This window comes from Marmota marmota, unplaced genomic scaffold (genome assembly GCF_001458135.2).
Source record: "Marmota marmota marmota unplaced genomic scaffold, marMar, whole genome shotgun sequence".
NCBI classification, from domain to species: Eukaryota; Metazoa; Chordata; class Mammalia; order Rodentia; family Sciuridae; genus Marmota; species Marmota marmota.
Window position 1 is genome coordinate 23,583,978 of NW_026000174.1, and position 19,979 is coordinate 23,603,956.

The 19,979-nt window shown below is 48.0% G+C and overlaps 1 protein-coding gene across 9 annotated transcripts in view; it reads left to right on the forward strand.

The window, feature by feature from the left end:
• Ampd3 (adenosine monophosphate deaminase 3) overlaps positions 1–19,979 on the forward strand; it is a 50,216-nt gene that overhangs the window by 5,248 nt on the left and 24,989 nt on the right. For 5 of the 9 annotated variants that reach the window (XM_048788324.1, XM_048788322.1, XM_048788321.1 and 2 more), the window contains 2 exons: positions 8,105–8,330; positions 18,169–18,373. In XM_048788324.1, the coding sequence (XP_048644281.1) occupies positions 8,110–8,330; positions 18,169–18,373 (426 nt within the window). In that variant the 5' untranslated portion in view covers positions 8,105–8,109. Of the gene's footprint in view, positions 1–6; positions 154–3,602; positions 3,621–3,922; positions 4,569–7,803; positions 7,822–8,104; positions 8,331–18,168; positions 18,374–19,979 lie in introns of those variants that run through there. The other 4 variants (XM_048788319.1, XM_015477622.2, XM_015477623.2 and 1 more) reach the window with 4 other exon arrangements.

Consider the following 19,979-nt stretch of genomic DNA (forward strand, 5'->3'; position numbering starts at 1 on the left):
TGGCCCGGCCCGGGCCCGCCTGGGAGGGCTTCATTGCTCCTCAGCCCGGCTCCGCGGCGCTAGCTGTGTGCCCTGCCTAGCGTGTCACCTGCACTCCAGCTCTGCAACCGCCTCCCCCCTCGGGCCCAGGCATGGCCCTGTCCTCTGAACCTGGTGAGTGCGCGCGATGCTGCACTGCTGACCTTGGGCCGGCTCCCTGTGGCCCCTGCAGCCCAGGTCGGGAGTCCTGAGTGCTCCAGGGTCGCGACCTCGGCTTGTGGCTTCCCATCCCACAGTGATGACCCCAGGCTTATCCCCTGCCCTATCCTTGCCTATTTTCCCGCCCCTTTCCTGGAGGTGGCCTGGGCTTCAGCGGCCCCAGGTGAGCTAGCTGCAGCATCCCTGATTCCTGGAGGCCTAGATTGGATTCTCAAGATTTAGGGAAATTAAAGGCCCTGGGACATGCTGCCACTTAAGTGTCTGGACAAGTTTCTAGGTGCTTGAGACCTGCCGGATGTGGGCAGCTGAGATGGACTTCTACCTGGCGCATGGAATGGACAGGATGATGAGTCGTTTCATCCTTCCTTCTGGCTTTCTGGGAGTAGCCTTGTTTTCTGGTAGTCTGCTTTCTGCCCTTGAACTTCCTGGTAGCTGCTTTGCCAGCAGAGCTGCTAATGGCTGGTCTAGGCTGGCAGTGGCCTCTGATGTGAGTTATGAGAGGTCCTGGAGTAGGAGAGGCTTGCTAACTGTCATGTCCCTGAACTGTTTGTGGCTGGAACCTTTCTGACTACAAATAAGCAAAGGAGCTGGGTGAAAGCTGGCAGCATTAGGAGGGATTTCAGCATGGCCCTGAGCCCTCGTTGGCTATTCCCCTGGAGAGAGTGACAAACATTTGGCCATCTTCAGGGAAAAGCTGACTGCAGCTGGAACTTGCAGAGGAGAAATTCATCCTCTGGCTGTGAAGCATCCATGCTGAGTGACAGTGGAGCCACTGAGCCAGACAGCTTCTGTCAGCTCCTACTTCTCAGAGTGTTGACAGAAGGCCTGGGGGTAGTTGGTCTCTCCTGGCTGCAACTCTGAGGGGCCTGACTTTCTCTGGAAATGATAGTAGGGCACTACCCTCTCTGGAATTATGGCTCTTGTGTGATTGGGGCATTGGGAGACTCTCTGAACTTTTAGTCCCTTTTAGCCCAGGCTCAGTCACTTGATCCTGGATAAGTGTTGAGCTGCTCTCACCCAAGACAAGAAGTTCTTTGAGATATGAGAGTTGTTTTTCTTGCCCTTGCACTTGCTGGATCACTCTTCAAGGTGGTCTTAACATCAGTCTCAGATCTTGATAACATCATGGGCAGACAAATGTAGTTTTAGGGTTAAGTGGGGAGAAACATTTTTTTTTTCTCCATAAGCTGCTCATTGGCTTTCCTGGTTTTTCCACCAAGCAGATTAATTTTTAGTTCTTCCACATCTTGACTGCATATTCAGGACAAGAGACAATGGTAACTGTTTCTAATGGTGATGAGGAACTGATTAGGGAATGGGAGGGGGGACACATGGTTGGAGTCCTAGATGTGTAGAGTTACCAAGAAGTAGCATTCATAGAGGAGAAGGCTGTTCCTCCTTCTAACCTAACTTCACATTTAAACATGGCTTCCTTCTTCCTGTACCCAGGTAGGAACTTGGGAGAGTACCAGGCCCATAATTGTGCTTGATAAGTAATGCTAAATGAAATGATTCCGTGTCTAGATTAAACTTTATGCTTATTTTCCCAGTTGGAATCTCTTTTATCTGATAAAATGATGATAAAGATAATAATGTTGACAGCTAATGCTTACAAAGCACATACTCTGAGCCAGGTACTAGTCTAAGCACTTTACATATGCTAATTTGTCATGGCAACCCATGAGGCTGGTATTTTTATCATTCTTCTTTTATAAGGAATAAAATTGAGGCACAGAAAGTTTACTCACTTACTTGAAGTCATGCAACTAAGTGGTGGAACGAGATTCAAACCCAGGAGATTGCCTGGAGTCCATGTTATTAGCTACTCATTGTACTGATCTTGAGTTGGCATAGGTAGATTCCTGTACAGAGCTCATTCACTTATTTGTGTTTTATACAATAGTTTATTCAACAAATATGTATTGAGTACCTGCCATATTCCAAGCATGGGGATATAATTGTGAATAAGACAGGCAAAATTTGTTGTGGAGTTCATATTGAGCAGATAAAACCTCTTTGCCCAACTGCTTGTGTAAGTCACAGGCATCTCAGGAACAAGAAGGAAAATGGACCACTCTAGGCAAGCCTGTGCCTCTCTTTCCCAATGAGACATACGTAATTTGATTCCAGCCTTTCTGGTCTTTTAAGGGCATGTAAGTGATAAAAGTGAATGTAGCCTGGTTTCCCAGGCAGGGGATACAGCCTCTGAGTCTGATTATTAAATATTGACCTGATGTCCATTCAATAGGGAAGTAAGGCTTTGGGCTTGGGACCAGTGTTCTTTAGCCTAGGGAAACACCTGGGCCTCAGGGAACAGCAACATGTTAGGCTCTAGGTGGGATCATGAGGTCCTGAGTACAGCTTGCCCTCCTGAAATAGAGCTCTAGTTTGCTCCTAAATGGGCCCTGTTCTAGAAGGTGTTCCATCATTTAGCTCCAGCAGGACCCTTGGCTGTTGCTATACCCAGTGTCATCTGATGGAGCTGCTACCTGTCTCTATCTAGACCCGATGGAGTTGAATCTGCTAGTAGAAATTATGCATGAATCCTCATGGTGGAACTGTGGAATGCAGTATTTTCCAAGCCTTCTGTCCTTTTAGGTTCCACAGACTGAACTTTGTTTAGACTAAGGCTATCTAGGATCTCATTAAAGGTACAGAATAAAATGACCTGAATGCATTGGACTCAGACCCATGGTTTAGGATGCTCCCATCACACTCTCCACCTGCTCTTTCCTTTCCCCCAAAACACCAGCAGAAGAAATCGTTTGTCTCCTCCCTTCTGGCAGAACAATACTAAGGGCTTGGATATTATTTTTCTCTCAGGCTGTAAGCCCGTTTAATTATTTAATGAATAAATATTACCCTCCTTCTACGTTGCTTGTAGCCTGCTGATTGTAATGTTTATGAAACAGCTGTGAGGACAGGTGGATCGTAATCTCTGGGTAGCCAAGGCCCAGCAGCAGCCCGAGGATCATGTGTCAACCCTGTAATCCTGCTCTGTGCTCACAGGAGTTATGATGTGGGCTCAGCAAGGCACAACATCTCCATTGGACATGAGGAGGTGACTCAGGCCCAAGTCAGGGCTACATCTAGCTTCTCGGTAAACAGCTGACCCATTCTTTCTGGGCTCTTCTCCCCAGGATTTCAACAGCACCACCGAAATAGCCATTTTGCTCATGGTTATTTCCCAGACGCACACAATTTGTCGAAGTCACTGGAAGGCCAACGTGCCTCCTCTGAGGCCTCCCCATTCTCCTAAAAGGCAGACGAAAGGATGCAGAGCTTTGTGCCTGTGACGCTGTTTTAATCCATCCTGCTTGGCTTCTGTGGGTCACTTGAGGCAGGCTCCACCTTCCCCAGGAGAATGGCCGAGTCCAGCCAGTTCAGGAGGCTGATCAGAGCTGGAGCCCACATAAGTGGCAGTAAGAAGGGAAGGGTGCAGGGCGTGGGCTCAGGTGGGCCAGGTGGACATATTTCTTCCGTGTGTGTGTGTGTGTGTGTGTGTGTATGTGTGTGTGTGTGCGCGCACACGTATGGTGGAGCTTGTCAGGCTGGCCTGTAATCTGTGATGTGTGGTTTCTTTCAGGTAAGAAGAAGATGTGTAGGGATGGGCTTGCTGCTTTTATCCCTGTGCTGTCCCTGCGCTGGGGCTTTCCCCTCTTCTGAGACTCTGTCCTTCCTGGGCAAGGAGGAAACAGTTCACGGCCTTTCCTCTTTTAGAGGAGGAGGGGAGGGAGGACCTGGTATTGGCAGTTGGGCTCTGAGTTCCTGCTCCAGTCCTGGGGTGCCGTCAGGAGGGTTGGTTTGGGGGTGTCTTCTGAGAGAAGACAGGGCAGGCTGTGCCATAGAAGAAACTCCTTGGGGAGATGGGCCTGTCTCCAGGTCAGGCCTGAAGTGGGTTTCAAAACGGAAGCTGCACCGGTGATGGTATCTCACTGCTCCTCGGCTTTCAGGAGGATCTGGGCGTTAGAGAGAGGCGGTGGCTTATCTTCTGTGGTTGCTCAGGACGGCTGAATGTGCTGCTGGGGGTAGAGGCTGCTTTATTTTCTTCTGTGGAGGACTGGGAGCCGGGCCAGGAGACCACATTCATACTACAAGCTTGGATAACCGGCATTACCTGGGGCCTTTAGGGCTCTTGAAATTTTCCACTCGCATTTTGTATTCACGGGAGAATTTCCAGCCCAGACTTTTCCTGCTCACAGATATGCAAAGCAGAGACCTCCCACCCCAGCAGCGGCAGGCAGGACCCAGCTAGCTGCTCTTACACTGACTCAGCGCAGCCTCCAGGGCAGCACTAGCACCTGGCGGGAGGACATCGTTGCCTGTGTGATCCCCAGGATCAGTCATGGAGTCTCCAGCGCCCGGCTCAGGTCTGTGTCATGGGTTCTATCAGAGAGCATCTGGCAAAGGCAGGAAACAGCTTCATTTGTGTAAGGAGGGGATTTCAGGGTCACTGTGCTGCTTTTCTGGAGGGGCTCTAGTGCTATGCAAATTTACTGTTTGTTGAAACTGGTGGCATTTTTAGAGCTTTCTAACTTCGGGACATTTCTTTATGCTCATCAGAGGGTGTCATATGCAACAAGAGATAAGCTGTATCACTAGCTGACCGATGCTGGTAAATTCACAGTTAAGTATTGCACGACTGCTGGCTTCAGCTGACAAATGGTTGAAGGCCAGACACTATCAGGCAGCTGGAGCTGAACTCCAGTTGGCATCTGCAGAGTGGTCTCTCCTTGGCAGGCCTGGCCTAGCAGGTGTCTAGAGGTCTGAGGGGTGTTTGAGTTCTGTCAGGAAGGGTTGGCAGGTGGAGTTGTCTGTCTGGAATGTCTAGGAGACAGCACATATGTGGTAGGCTGCAAGGTCCACTGATGTAGTGCGTGGGTCCCCACTAGTGACCAGTTGTTTAAGACACTGCCGTGGTTCCCATGAGCTCTGTGAAACAAAGACTTCCTTGGGAAAGTGCTACTCCATGATCCTGAGGTCTAACATGCCTTACAAACCTGGGTGGAGGGGCTATGGAACGCAGCATCTCCCCGGTATTTGATAGCAGGTCCTGTTTTTCTAGCAACAGGTATCAACTTCTCTTGGGGCCCAGTTTGATTTAAACTATTTAAGCTAAAGTAAAAGGAGGAGATCTTTTATAGAAAGATGCATCCTGAAAAGTATGTTTGAATGAAAATGCTTCAGGGACAAAGATGGCAGACTCTGGTTTAAGAACCCTTAGACATAAAGGACCCTCCCCCAAATTGCCCATTTCTGAGACAACCTGCTGAGTCAGGCTGTGTGCATTTATGGGGGTGGAGTGGGCAGGAAGCTGGTGGTGGGCAGCTTCCATGCAGGGCAGGAGCTTAGGCAGAGATGAATCTCAATGGTACAAATCCCTTTGGTCTGGCCTCTTTCCATGTCGGGTAGGCAGAAGAGGTCCCTGATTGCCAAAACTTGCTAGAATAAGATCATGGTTTATTTTTACTGTGTCCCCCCACCTTTTAAAATAAGGTCTTAAATCTAATCAATTTTCTTTCTGTGTTTTTTTTTAAGTGACATTATTAGAGCATTAATTATCAAAATAAGACAGCCCTTACACATAGGCCATCCTGTCATCTGCTCATTTTGAACATGTCTCTCCCTTGCAGCCCCTTCCATAAGGGGATTCACTTTTATACCATCATAATAAAAGCACAGGTACATTTTCAGGCATTAATATTTTTATTTACTATTATCTCACAAGATTTTTTAGAATGTGATTCACTGTCCTCATAATTATAATACTGGTAGCTTAACAATTTTTTCAAGTGTGTATGCTTTAATTTGGACATTTTAAAGTTCTTTACATAAAGAGTACAAGTAATGAACTTTGTACTTTTTCCTTTCTTCAGATTCTTAGAGAAATTTCTAGAAGTGGGATTACCGGTCAAACAATGTGGACGCTTTGTGACATTTGCTGCCCTTTACCTGGGCCTGTCTACTTCTGAAATGTGATGTGAGGACTTGGAATGTTGCATTTGCTTCATGGACTTGGAGTTGAGGGGTGGTGGGGTATAGCTTTTTCTGGCCTGAATGTGCTTCCTGTGCCTGGTTCTTTATGCTTTCCAGCACCAACCCCCCGCCCCACCCATTGCCTTCTCTGAACCTCTGTTCTGATGACCTCTAGCTTCCCCTTAACTCTGTAATTAGAACATGGCAATCTCCACAGTCAACTCTGTTCCTCTTGTTCTTTGAAGAGGCCAGACCTCTGCTGTCTTGGGTTTGCTCCCTAGACCAGCAGAGTTGCGTGCTGTGGTGGCTCTTCCTCACCAGCTCCCTCCTACCCAACTTCCTTAGGGAAAAGGAGGCCTGGGAAAGTCATGTCCCTGGGTGTGGAGGGAAGAGAAAATTGGTTTCAGAGTCAAGGGGCCCACAGACACCGCTCTAACTGCCCATTATAGCCTACTTTCTTCCTTCCTGTCTGTGTCATGAATTAGCCTCAAACGCCACAGAGAAGACCAGCACAGTAAGCCTCCCCAGGCACTGGAAACCTCTCCGGTACCTGGAATTATACCACTTAGAACTGAGAGGGCCTTAGAGACCATTTAGTCCTGTCGTTTAATCTCAGATAAGAAAATTATGAGGCCAGAGAATGACTGTCCTAAGATGGCCCACTGAGCCCCCTCCCCTGGAATTAATTTCTTCCTCTTCCTTCCTCACCTTTGTCTTGTCTGTCAACAAAATCACTTCTTTTTTAAACCAGCCTTAAAGAAACAGTGGTAATAGGTGGACAGGAAACTCCCCTTTCAGAGTTGCTCCTGGAGAAGGTGGCTTGTTGAAAATTGGCAGAATTCGCCCATTGCAAGGTGTTGTGCTATTTGGGGAGCATGAAGAGTCCCTGTCCTGCACCTGAAGGAACACAAAGTAGCAGCACTGCATAGTGGTTAAGGACACAGATGGACAACTGGGGGCTTGGGTTCAGATCCGAGGACAGAAGAGAGAAAGTTTGAGAAAAGCACAGACCTCTGCCAACTTATTGCAGGTGTGACCCTGAGAGAGGTCACTCTATGCCTTAATTTTCTCATCTGTAAAATAGAAAAAAATATTAACTGAGATAATAAACATAAAATGCTTGGCAGAGTGTACCTATTAAGTGCTGTATAAGTGTTTGTAAAAGTAAAAAAGTAAAGAAAGAAAAGAAAAAGAAAGCATCCAGGTGATGAGAAAAACTTCCAGTGTCAGAGTTGGATAGGAAAAGTTTCTTTGAGGAAGTGAGTTTTCAGTTGGGTGAAGCATCCCTGTTCAAACCTTAACTTTATTTGCTGTGTCTTATTAGAGAATTCTGGAGGTTTTGAGGGACCATAAACTGTGATAACAGATTCTTTCTTAGCAGCCAACGTTCTCATTTTATGAATTGTAGAAGGCAGCTTTGGATTTACCAGGGCTCTACTGTAATCTTGTGGGGCTATAAGCTCATTGTGAAACCCCGTGAGTTTTGGACTTCCTTCCTGGAAGAGGGGGAGTAAAGTTTGGTTAGTGCTGCATTCCTAATAACTTCATAGACTGGAGGAGGGACGTTCTGAATTCTCCCCCGCCCCTACTTAGTCTTGGAAGCAAAGTCAGGAGGGCAGGCCTGCCATGTGCTGCAGATTCCCCAAGGTCAGGAAAATGGGAACACCTAGTTGAATAGTTCATTCTCTTACGTCTGAGTGTTTGCTTTCCCATGAAACATGAGTGGCTCCATCCGCTTCACCCTTGATCACTTATGGAACTGATTTTGAAATGTAGCCTGCTGGGTTTGATCTGGGAATTCCTGGGTTGACAGCTGACCCAAGGATCAGGTGGAACTAGGCCTCACCTCAGTGCCTTCTGGCCCCTCACAGTGGGGACCCAGGACATCCAGTAACACATTAGACTCATGCTCTTCTTCTTTCTTTGCTAGCCGAGATGCCGCGACAATTCCCCAAGCTGAACATCTCTGAAGTGGACGAGCAAGTCCGGCTCCTGGCTGAGAAGGTGTTTGCTAAAGTGCTACGAGAAGAGGACAGTAAAGATGCCCTGTCCCTCTTCACTGTCCCTGAGGACTGCCCCATTGGCCAGAAGGAAGCCAAGGAGAGGGAACTACAGAAGGAGCTGGCGGAGCAGAAGTCTGTGGAGACCGCAAAAAGGTTTGTCCAGGACTTGGCGTTCATGTCCTGAGGCATGGCACCCTGGGGAGCTGGCTTGTCCCTGGGCTGTGTTGATATCTTAATCAAGACCACTTACATATCACTTATTTATTGAAGGTGGTCTTGGTGCCTCTGTTGAGTGGAAAAGATGAAAAACCACTCTTTCTTTGCTAATGTTTTAATAACAAGTGGTGTGTGGAAATACGCTCTGCTTCCAAATGGTATTTCCATTTTCTTTTTGGAAATTTGAGGATTTCTTGGGAAACACCAATTTTTATATCTTTTCATCACTGGACACTTGTTTGCATTATTTGTCAAGGTGGCTCCCTGATTGCCAGGTGCTGTACTGGGACTGCGGATGTAGCGATGCACAGTAGAGATACAGCCCCCACCCTGTAGAACTTACAGTGGGTCCAGATAATAACTAACTGAACAAATTAATAAAAGAATTACAAGTTATGATAGATGCTGTATCAGTCAGGGTCCAACCAGAAAGACAGAAATAATTTGAGTATCGGAAATAGGATTTTGGTGCAAGGAATTGGTTACATGGGTAGTAGAGAATGGAGGAGCCAAATGGGGGAGAGAGGCAGCCTGGAGATGAAAGGCCATAGGGGCGGCCACCACCAGACAACCTAGAGAGACAATCTAGGCTGGAGCCTAGGGTGGGGTCACCGGGGGAAGCTAGCACTGGGTTGGCCTTTCCAAAGGGAACTGGAGCCAAGGAGGAGACCCGAGAGCTGCCTCCCGAAGCAGAGGTGGAGGCAGGAGGTACCATACATGGCTCTACTCTTCCTGAAACTTCCAGGTTCCCCCAGTGGCTGCATTGGCCAGACCTAGGCCAGAAGCCAGATGACACCCCTGGGAAACAGGAGAAGGAATGGATCTGAGGACAAACAGGCCTAGGATCAACATGAGAGCCAGGAAGGAGATGAAGAGGGAGGGAGAGAGGGAGGGTAGGAGAGAGAGACTTTTATTAGACTGGGTAGTAAGGATGAGTTACTCTGAGGAGGTGACACTTCAAGGATACAAAGAATCTAGCTAGGTGTGGAGTCAGGTGGCTGCCTCACAGGTAGAGTCACCCAGGGCAGAGGCCCCAGGAATATCTTCAAGGAGGACCACGTAGTTAGCGGCCTATTGAGAGACAGGCCATACCCTCCTGCTAGAAGGGTGGCAGACTGGCTTTGTGCTCCCAGATAAGAAGTTTGGATCTCAGGCAAGTGCAATGGGAAGTTCTCATCCTTCATGGCTCATCTCACCTGGAAGAGCAAAATTAAAGCAACAGAAAAGCCTTGAGGAAGTATCTAGTAGGGCTGTAGCCAGGTCCCCACCTGCCCAGCACATTGTAGATCTCAACAGCTAGTGTCGTGGAAATTTGAGCCCTCTCTGAGACCCAGTCAGGGATCAGACCTTTCCCAAAGCACCTCGTCATTTTAAAAGGCAAGTTCTTGCCTGTCTTGGTAGTATAGAATTTAGCATTCCCTTGACTGTTTTTGGAAGTAACAAGGTGACTGCGGGTACAGAGGCAGGAACAGAGCCTTGCCCTCTGTGAGATCAGTGCTTGCCCTCTTCAGGGAAGAAGCAAGGTGGGCAGTCCCTGGCTAGCGCCGTGCTCCTCCCTAGAAGGAGGAAGAAAAGCATGAGAGTAGAGACCCTTGTCCATGCTGCCCTGGCATAACACTGAGCTGTCTGCAAGAACTGAGTGCCCTGCAGGGTCCTCTGTGTGTGATGAATTGAGCATTTTAGACCCTTCATAATGAGAGGGGGAGAAGTCCTGGCATTTTTTATTACCAGGAACAGTAAGTGTCTGAGGCCACTTTCTATTACAGAGGCCCAACATCTACAAAAAGAGACCACTGTTCTTTTCAATTCTCAGGATAAGGGCAAAACGGAAGCTTTCTCAGTCCAAATGGTGCTCTGTGATTTCCAGAAATTTCTCTGCAGACCCCTCTTCAGAAATTTGTTCTGTCCCTTCCTTATTTGTGTCTGTCTGCCCCATGTAATGTAAGCCCTTTGAGGAGTGTCTCTGGCTCCCACTGTCTCTCCAGGATCCACGGCCTTAGCTACATTGGTGGTCAGTGCACGTCCAGCAGAGGCAAGATGCTCCCCACCGCTACCACAACAGAGACTGCTGTGTTCTGCCACTTATTCACATGTTTTGTGACCTTGGACAGATTAGGAAACTTCTCTGGGCCCCAGCTTCTTCCTCATCTATAAAGCATGGATGATGACAGTAGCTGCCTTCATGTGGTATTGTGAGAAATGAGGAAGTTAACATGCAAAAGGCTTAGGACATTCCTGGGTCATAGTACGCCATGTAAATGACAGTAAACTCTCCAGCTTCCTGCTGCTGAGATGGGCAGCAGTGGCAGCTTGCTATCAGTTCTTACCCTGGGCAAAGTTCTGGGCGGTGTGGTCTACATTTATTTTTTCATCCCCACCTGGAGCTTACTGAGAGGACATTCTTAGTATTCTGACTGTAGATGAGAAGAGTAAGGCTCAGGGAAGTTGAATTAACTTGCAGATAGTTAAGTGAGCGTGGGGACTGGAACCTTGTCTTTTAGCTCTAGATGCTATACCTTCATCAGGAGACTGTCCTGTTTGCAGGCAGGGTGAGTCTTTGGCTCCTTGGTGTGTGGACACTGGAATGACACTGCTGCTCCTCAGGATGCAGCTGCTGGCTTCTGAGTGACACAAGGGAACATAGTCTCAGCTCTGCCCATGCCCACTGGCTTCTTTTCTTAAAGGCAGCCTGGTCAGACATCCCAGTGTCACCTGGGCCATGCATACCCAAGTTTGTCTTTTAACTTCACTTCTCACTGGAGGAGCCTTTATGCAGCTTTCCAATCTTAACATTTTCACAGAGGACACCTTTTCCCCAGCAGCCTCTCCATCTGTGGCCCCTCCTTGACATTCTAGATGTGATTGGTGATATGCAGTCATCCTGCAAGGAGCCCACAGGCCTGGAACTAGTAGCAGATCTCCTGATACCCAGTCTGGGGATTTATGTTTCAAACTGTGACATAAGATGGGACTTCTGTTTGGAAAATCCTGCCCCCCCCCTTAGGCCTGTAATTCCAGCAACTTGGGAAGTCAAGGCAAGAGGATCTTAAATTTGAGGCCAGTATGGGAACTTAGCAAAACCCTGCTTCAAAAAGAAAGAAAGAAAAGAGTTGGGGATGTAGTTCAGTGGTAGAGTGCCCCTGGGTTCAATTCTCAGGACCACAAAAAAAAAAAACAACACAAAACAAAATAACAAAAACCCTCCCTTGCCCTGGTTCCTCTAAATATCTCTGGCACTTGGAGAAGGTTTTTCTTTACAACAATTTCCTTTTTCTCTCGCATTTAAGAAATTAGCCAAAGTAAAACAAAACACCCATGACTATGGCCATGTTCAATTTTTTAAAGTCTAATATAAAGTCACAAGAAAGAATCATGATAGTAAACCAGCTTCTTACAAAAAGAAGAACTTGAGCTATGGTCAAGAAAGACGAATGAGCACCTGAGGAACGGAAGCCTGTCCAGGGTGGCCAGCCGTAGGGTCCAGGCTGGGTTCAGACACGGCCCTTGCAGGCTTGCAGACCCACCCAGGCTGCTGAGAGAGATGCATATTTTGCAGGCCAGTCCAGATCAGGAACCAGCAGGACTCCCTGCCTACTTAGGAAGATGACACTGACCAGGTAGGTCCCTGCTGGGACTCAGGGCTTGGTGAGGGCCAGAGGGAGGGGCAGATCAACTGTGGAGGCAAAGTGAGAACCAGAAAACACTGGTGGTGCCCAGAGTTATTTTTTGAGTCTCAAATGCTTTAGCCAGAGTTCATCTACTCTACAAATGTACATATTGGAACTTAGCCAGCACTGGGGACAGCATAAAAAGTTTCTGAGCAACCAAAGTGCATATTAGGGCTCTTTCAGCTTTCTGATTTCTTCTTCTACAGCTTTATTGAGATATAATTTATATATCATATAAGCCAGCCTTTTAAACTATGCAGTTTGATGGTTTTTTGTACATTAACAGAGTTGTGAGACCATGGCCATGTTCAATTTTGGAACATTTTTATCACCACCCCAAGAAAACCTGTGTCTTTTACCTACCAATCCCACCCTGCATCTTCCCATCCCATCTCCCATCTAGCCTTACTTCACACAGAGTCTTGATAAGTGTGGTTATCTTGCTCTTTATCCATGACAGATTTAAGAGCAAATTAGAAGTAGAGGGGAAGATTGCAATAGGGAGGATCCCAGAAGTCAAGTACGGTGATTTTAAGTGGGTCTTGGGAGTCAGATCAACTGGATTCAAGTGACAGCCCATCAAGTCCACTACTGTGTGGACTTGGTCAAGGCTCTTAACTATCTGAGTCTGTTTTCTGATCTGCAAAATGAGTGTAATCAGAGGACCTACCTTGTGAGAATTAAATGAACGAATCCACATAATCTCCTTAGCCCACTGATGGGAGCTGCTCTCATGGTCCTGCTTCTGTTATTGTTATTACTTGACAGTCAACAGTGAGGGAGGAAACAGAATAGTTACAAAAAGCAGACAGGAGAATTCAAAGCACAGTAGTGTAGGGACAAAACACCTCTAAGATCATGACCAGATAATATAGGGATGACCCTGAGTCATTGAGAGAACTTTAAGTTATGTTCAGAAAACTCTGGTTAAGAATGCAGGACTGACGTATTTCATTTTAAAAATGCTATATCAGGTTTTTTTTTGTTGTTGTTGTTTTTAAAATTAGGACATAAAAGAGGAATGACTTTGTAATCTAAACATCTAGCTATCCAGAACAGCTACTTCCCTAAAAATGTGTTTGGTTTTTTTTTTTGTTGTTGTTGTTGTTGTTTTTGAGACAGGTCTCACTAAGATGTCTAGACTGGCCTCAAACTTCTAATCTTCCTGCCTCAGCCTCCTTAGTAGTTGGGATTAGAGGCATCTGCCATTGTACTGAGAACATTTTGAGTAAAATAGATAAAACTTATTTGTTACGAAAGCATAGCACAGCTAACATTTTGTTAAGTCATTTAGTATTATGAAACTTCTTAAATCGGGGATGGGTAAACTCTTTTTTTAAAAAATTCACAACCATTGACAAAGAAGCTTCATTTGAAACAGCCTATTCATCCACTTTAAAAATTAGGAATAGAGATTGAAACTCTTAATATAAAAGGCTGTAAGGATTGTGTTTCACTTTGACCTCTGGGGTCTAGGGAGGAACAGTAGCTGGGAAGGGTTGGGAAAGGGCAGTGGAGACCAGGGTAATGGTGGGGAGACAAATGGAGGCTGTTGGGGTAGAGAGGGAAGAGAAGATAGAGTAGCTAAGGGAGAGATAGAGTCGGGTATTATGAGTCTTTAGGCCTGATGGGCTTCAGAGTGGGTGACTCAAAGTTACACCCACCTGGTCGGGCTGTGGCGCTGGTCACCTGGCTGTGCCCTCAGAGTTTAAGTGGTCTCTGTGGGGCCTCTCCACTCTGCACAGCATGCACCCTGCACCATGGTCAACTGCATCCACATTCTCTCTCCAGATAGGCTGGGACCTCTGGTCTCAATCACACAGCAGGTGCCAGCTCTCCACTGTTCCCCTCCTTAGACCAGGGCTCCCAATTCTACATGGCTCAGTGCAGTGACCTCAGAAGCACCAGGAGCAGTGAGCCTGTGGAAGTGGGGAATGCCTCCCTACCCAGCGGCATCCAGATTCACATTGTTAACAAAACCCTCCTACCTCCAACCTTAAGTAGTGGTGCCCATCTGGAGGCAGAGGGGCTGCCAGGATGGTCTGAGTGTGCTGGGGGAGGGGTTCAGACAAGCCTTCCCATTCTGCAATGTCCCCCTCTCCCTCCATCCTGCTGCTCCACTGGTCCCATCCCCAGTCAGGATTAGGTATCTCCTTTGGGATCCCAAAATATCCTGGGCATCTCATTACACATTGTTAATAATTTGCTCAATTGCCTATGTCCATCTCTGCTGTGACATAGCCCCTGGGGTCTGGGGTTATATTTGATCTACCTGTTTTCCCCCAGGGACTGACCTGTGGTAATTTATGAAAAGAAGTGGAGTCCATGTGCAGCCTCCCGACCCCTGTGCACTTCTGAGAGCCTACCCACCCCCGCCCCGGCTGCCTGGCCATTCCTGGACAGAATGCATGGGGCAGTGGGTTTTAGAAGCCCCTCCAGGAAGATACCAGCATTTCTCTAGAATGAAGAACAAGTTGGTGGGGGCGCTGATGGTTCTAGAGTTTAGCATAGAACCAGGTATTCTGGAAGGCTCGGGGGTGCCTGCTTCCCAGGCTCCGAGGAGGGCTGGGTAGTGGACAGGGTAGGAATGGGGACATCATGAGTGGCAGGGGCAGCTGAGGGCCATGGAGCAGGTGGGGGCACTGGACAGGTGCTGGGAGATGAAATGCTGTAATAACTCACACGTGACTAGATCGTCTTCTTGTCTTAGGGGTCTGGTCAACAAGAAGGTCCCTGTGGCTCAGGAGGACCAGCTGTGTAGGGGATGACAAAGCTGCTACTAAGCCTAGGTCCTCAGGCTTGGCCAGAGCTGGTGTCCTCACAGCCCCACCCCTGCCAGCTCCTTGGCAGCAGTGTATTTGTACATGTGGTTGGAAGAAGGAGGGGGAGGGCCAGCTGTGTCAAGAGAACTGGCTTACCCTAGTGCCCCAAGGGCTAGCCCGAGGTGTGGACAGGTGGCACTGCAGACGGACAGTGTTGGCCCATCATGAGGAAGTGCTTTCTAACAGCGGCAACAGACTGTGCTTTGACCAATGTTGTGTGTGTTTGTGTGTCTGGCTCTGGCCTGGCCCAGAGTGGGTGCTTGGCAGATGTTTATTGAATGATGATGCTGATGTCTTACGCAGAAATGTGGGGAACCTTGTCACTGGAGGCATCCAGGCAAAGGCTGCCTTAGTGAGAGGTTGGGGTACAGAGCCTTTAAGGTCTTTTGTAGCCAGGAGACCCCATGGTTCTATAATTCAGATAAAGATTATGGTGACTTCTTATGTGTCCTTCTTTTGTTATGGTGACACATGTGGGGCTTCAGACAGCCTTGGGAAGGAAAGAGAGGCCCATGTGTGGACATTCACGGGTAGTCACATGCCCACACACTCAGCTGCCACTCTCCAGCTCTCCTGTGTAGATGGATCTAGATATGGGCCTGAGGTCCGCAGAATTTTAAAAATACTCCCCCTCCAAGATGTCCCCCTCGAGTCTCCAGACCCTGAGAATACGACCTGCCACTCCTGTGATTGTCATGACATATGGCCCAGTTGAACTTAAGATAAGGAAGTTGTCAGGGGGCCTGATCTAATTATGGGAACTTTTCAAAACAGAGATCTCTCTCAGGTTGAGAGTAGGCGGGGAACTCAGAGAGCTCTGAAGTACTAGAACATACAGCCCTCCTGGCTTTGAAGGCAAAGGGCTAAGTGTGAGGATCAGAGTGCCATCTTCAGGAGCTGAGGTGACTCCTGTCCATCAGCCAGCAAGGAACTAGGGACCACAGTCTCACCACCATATGGAACTAAATTCTACCAACAACCTGAATGAACTTGGAAATGGATTCTTTCCCAGAGCCTCCACACAAGAGCAGTGTGGCCAACATCTTGATTTTGTTTTCTTGATGCTCTGAGCATAGAGGCCAGTTAAGCCCAACCAGACTTCTCACATGCAGGACTGTGAGTGAATGAATGGTTATTGTTTTAAGCCAATAAATGTGTGGCAGTTTGCTATTCAGTAATCAAAACTGGCTTCTCCAGTTTTTTGAGATACAAGTTCCACGGTTAGCTTCTGATGATTCCCAGGCCCTGCTCAAGAGGAGTGGACGCTGAGGAGATGGCCCATCAGTCTTTAAACCTACCTTTGTGCCTGAAAGGTCTGAGCTTCCAGCCTAAGGATGTTTGAATGTGACAATCTGAAGACCAAGGCTGGAGCCATAATGGATGTCTGCAAGAAGGAGTATTTTCTGGGCACCAGTTGGCTTCTTCAGTGGGACAGAAGGATGTGGACCTTCCTAGGACAAGCCTGGGAGGCTCTTGGCTTGTGCAACCTTCCAGCTTTTGGCCTGTGTTTTTTTTAAAACCTTTCATACCTGTTGCTCACCTTAGAAGTCACCTGCTACTTCTCCTTGGTAGGCCTCGGGCAGCATGGGCTGAGGCATACAGGGGTGAGGAGGTTTGGCAAAGAGACACAAAACAGTGACTGATGGGCATGAGAGTGACACAGAAGCTGGAGTTTCCTGGGACCTAGCTGAGCCTGTCAGAGGATGAGAGGACGCCCAAAGCGCTGGCTCTTTTAGACGGGAATGTTCCAAAGATGCCAAGGGAGAGCCTCCTTGCTCAGGGTGACTCTGCTCTGAGGAATTATGGTCTGGTCTGAGATGACATCTAACTTGGGGCAGGATGCTGACTCAGCTCCCTGTGATGGACAGCAGCTGGGGTTCCTGGAGTTCCAGCTGAGTTTCCCGAGGTAGCTTAGTCTGTTATTCAAGGCCAGGGGAAGACACAGGTAACCTCCTGAGAAGGGGCCACCTCCATCTCTCAGGTGCAGATAGCCTTGCCTCAGAGATGTGGTAACACGAGTCTTTACCATAGGCATGAGAACCACAGGACCGTGGCATGTGGTGGGTGTATAATTAGAGGAGGTGAATTGTGCTTCCTGGACATTTGGCAGTTGAGGAGACTTGGGCAAGTGCCAGCAGGAAGACAGCTGTTTCTGGGTGAGCCTTGAGGCCCCCTTGGGGATCAATGCATTTTCCACACCCTGCATCACCACTGCCTGGGGAAGAAGAGGGATTCCTCTGGTGGATCCTTGTTATCACTAAGTTCTTTGCTGGAGGCTGTAGACCCTGGTTGTGGTGGAATAAATCCCGAGAAGTTTCTGAGCCCCTGAGTCATGAGGTGGGGCAAGGAGTCTGCTGGCTTCTGACTGGACACTGTGGTTGACAATACCAGAGGCTGGATGCCACCCGAGGCAGAAAGAGAGGTGGGAGGGAGATTTGCTAATTAGCCTCGCCCAAGTGCTGAGCAATTTCCTTCCTGGGGATTCCAGGATGTGGAGTGACCTCAGTTGAAACATAACTATTTTGTTCGTAAGGAAGGTGAGGTCATCCCAACTCAGCACGAGCATGCAGCATTTTAAAACAGCCTTGTGCCCAAGAGCAAGTGAAATAATCTTTTAGTGCCAAGGTGACAGGTCCAGAGGTCCAGTCTTGAAATTGATGCTGATCATTCCTTTTCCTTAACAGCAGGCTGGGGAGAGCAGCCACCTTGCTGTGTGACTTTGTGGAAGCCCCTTTCCATTGTGGGATCCCTGACTCCTATTTAAAAAACAGGGAGGTTGGGCTAGCTGATCATCTCTATGTCTTCTAAATCCAGTGCCCCAGATTTCCAACTTTGGGAAATGCAGTGTGATTGCTTCTGTGTTCCTGTTCACAGACCTTCCTGAGACTGTTCGTGTGTTGGGACTTAGAGTTTGGGTTTTGTGAAGGTAATGTGCTGTCCTCACACAGGGCCTCACATGGGGAAAGCCTGGCCGATTTGACGTTATCCTCACTTCCATTATGCACTGCAGTGGTCTGCATCCGTCTGTCTTCTGTGCCATTTGAAGACACAGCCACTGCAGTTCATAGTGACCTCAGGTTGGGGCATCTGGAGGGCTGTACTGAATCTCATGCAGAGTTGTGTGTAAAAGGGAAAGCATAAGTAATTAGAAACTTCTTAATGGTAGGGCCAGCATCCGTGATTAATCATAGCAAAATTCTCTTGCTCTGTACCTAATAAAGATTGCTTATGGCTCACCTCAATCAGCTGCTGATGTCTCCTGCTTTCCTTGTCCTTGGCTCTTAGAAAGAAAAGTTTCAAGATGATCCGTTCCCAGTCCCTGTCTCTGCAAATGCCGACACAGCAAGACTGGAAAGGCCCCCCAGTGACCAGTCCAGCCATGTCTCCTGCAACCCCTGCACCCCCTGGAGCCACTTCCCAGCCCACACCAGTACCCTACGCCATGCCTGAGTACCAGCGGGTCACCATCAGTGGAGACTACTGTGCTGGGGTAAGGTGGCCATGAAAGTGTTTTATGGGCTTTGCGTGCAGAGGCCAGGCTCAGTCTGTGGGAGTCTGGCAGGTGGTGAGAGGAGGTGCAGGAGCCTGAAGAGGAGGAGGAAGGGTCCTAGCAGAGGCTGGAGGGTGTGGAAGTGCTCAGGGAGCTGCTCCAGCCCTGTGCAAAGGGCCCAGAGCTGCAGTCTGGAACACCATGGCTGGGACCTGTAAATTCCCTATGTTCTCCAAGTCCAGAATGCTGCCCTCTGTCACCACAGCCAATTGAGCAGGGTGCCAGCTTGGGTACATCAGCATTCTCAAACGTTCAGCAGATTCAAAGTTATGGTATTGACTGATTTGTATGAAATCGTTTTTGGCCGACTTAGCTCCTCTTAACATGCTTAGGGTCAGTATCCTTAAATATAGGCCAGATCCCCTCGACCAGGAAGAGAGGGTCTTGGTTAGAAAGTGGACAAGTTTTCCTTCCCCCCACTTAACAGTTCACTTAGAGATAACGCCATATAAAACATAAAGAACTTTCTTGTTTATTTATTTATTTTTACAAATGCATAATATCCCATGGTGTGGAGGTACTGCAAATTATGTTAAGTTCTTGGAAATGGGAATTTGATTTGGAAACAGTTCAGACCTTTTTGAAGGTCAGAATCCTGGCCAAGCCTTGGCGAAAGCCTCAGGTGTGTGGGCACAGCGGTGGAAAGGGAGAGTGGAGACGGGCTGACCGCAAGCTGAACGAGAGGACATCAGCCTGAAGCATGAACTAGCTTCTTTCTGCCAGCCTGGCATGGAGTAGGGGAGGGGCTCCTGACCCAGGCAGTTAGACTTCAGGGAGCTACATGTCTGTGAGGAGCAGGCTCACCTTGCAGATCTCCTTGGCCCCGGAGAGTCTGCTGCCAGCAATGGGGCCTGATTGGCTGCAGCTCCACTGGGATCCTGAGCACCCTCACTGATATTCTTGGCTGTGGCCTGAGCCCCTTGTTATGTGAATCCTTTGGTTCTAGGGAGCATGTTTGGCTTTGCTATGGTCAGGAACATAGTTTTGTTTAAGACATTTGCGTCTGCTTACCTATCCTTGCTGCTCTCAGAGGCCATGCCCTGGAAGGTATAAAGTGGCATTAATACACTCTTGTGGGGACATTTGGAGGCAGGAGAGAAGATTCTGCCTTGACAGACAACAAGGAGTAATATTTGGTTAAAAATGAGTGGTGGGGGAGGGTAGAGTTTTAGCTGTATCCACAATGATTTATTTACACTTGTAAGACCTTTGAAACATTTATGAGAAATGTGAATGTTGCTAGCTCTGGAAGGTGCATGAGTATTTGTTATATAACCTTTGGTGCTTGTCTGTAGATTTAAAACATTTCAAAATTAAAAAATGATTATTTTATTAAAGCAGAAGAGGAAAATTCCAGGCCCAGCCCTTCTCACTCTGTGCTCTTCCAGCATCTTGCACCTCCTTCTCTGTGTCACTCACCCCCTGTCCTGTCTACCGCTTGTCCTCCTGAGCACATTCAGATTTCTGTGATACTCCTCCTTCCCAGACCCGCCAAGATAAATGAGCCCGTTGGAAGTTAGGCATGTGTTTCCTTCATCTCTGTATA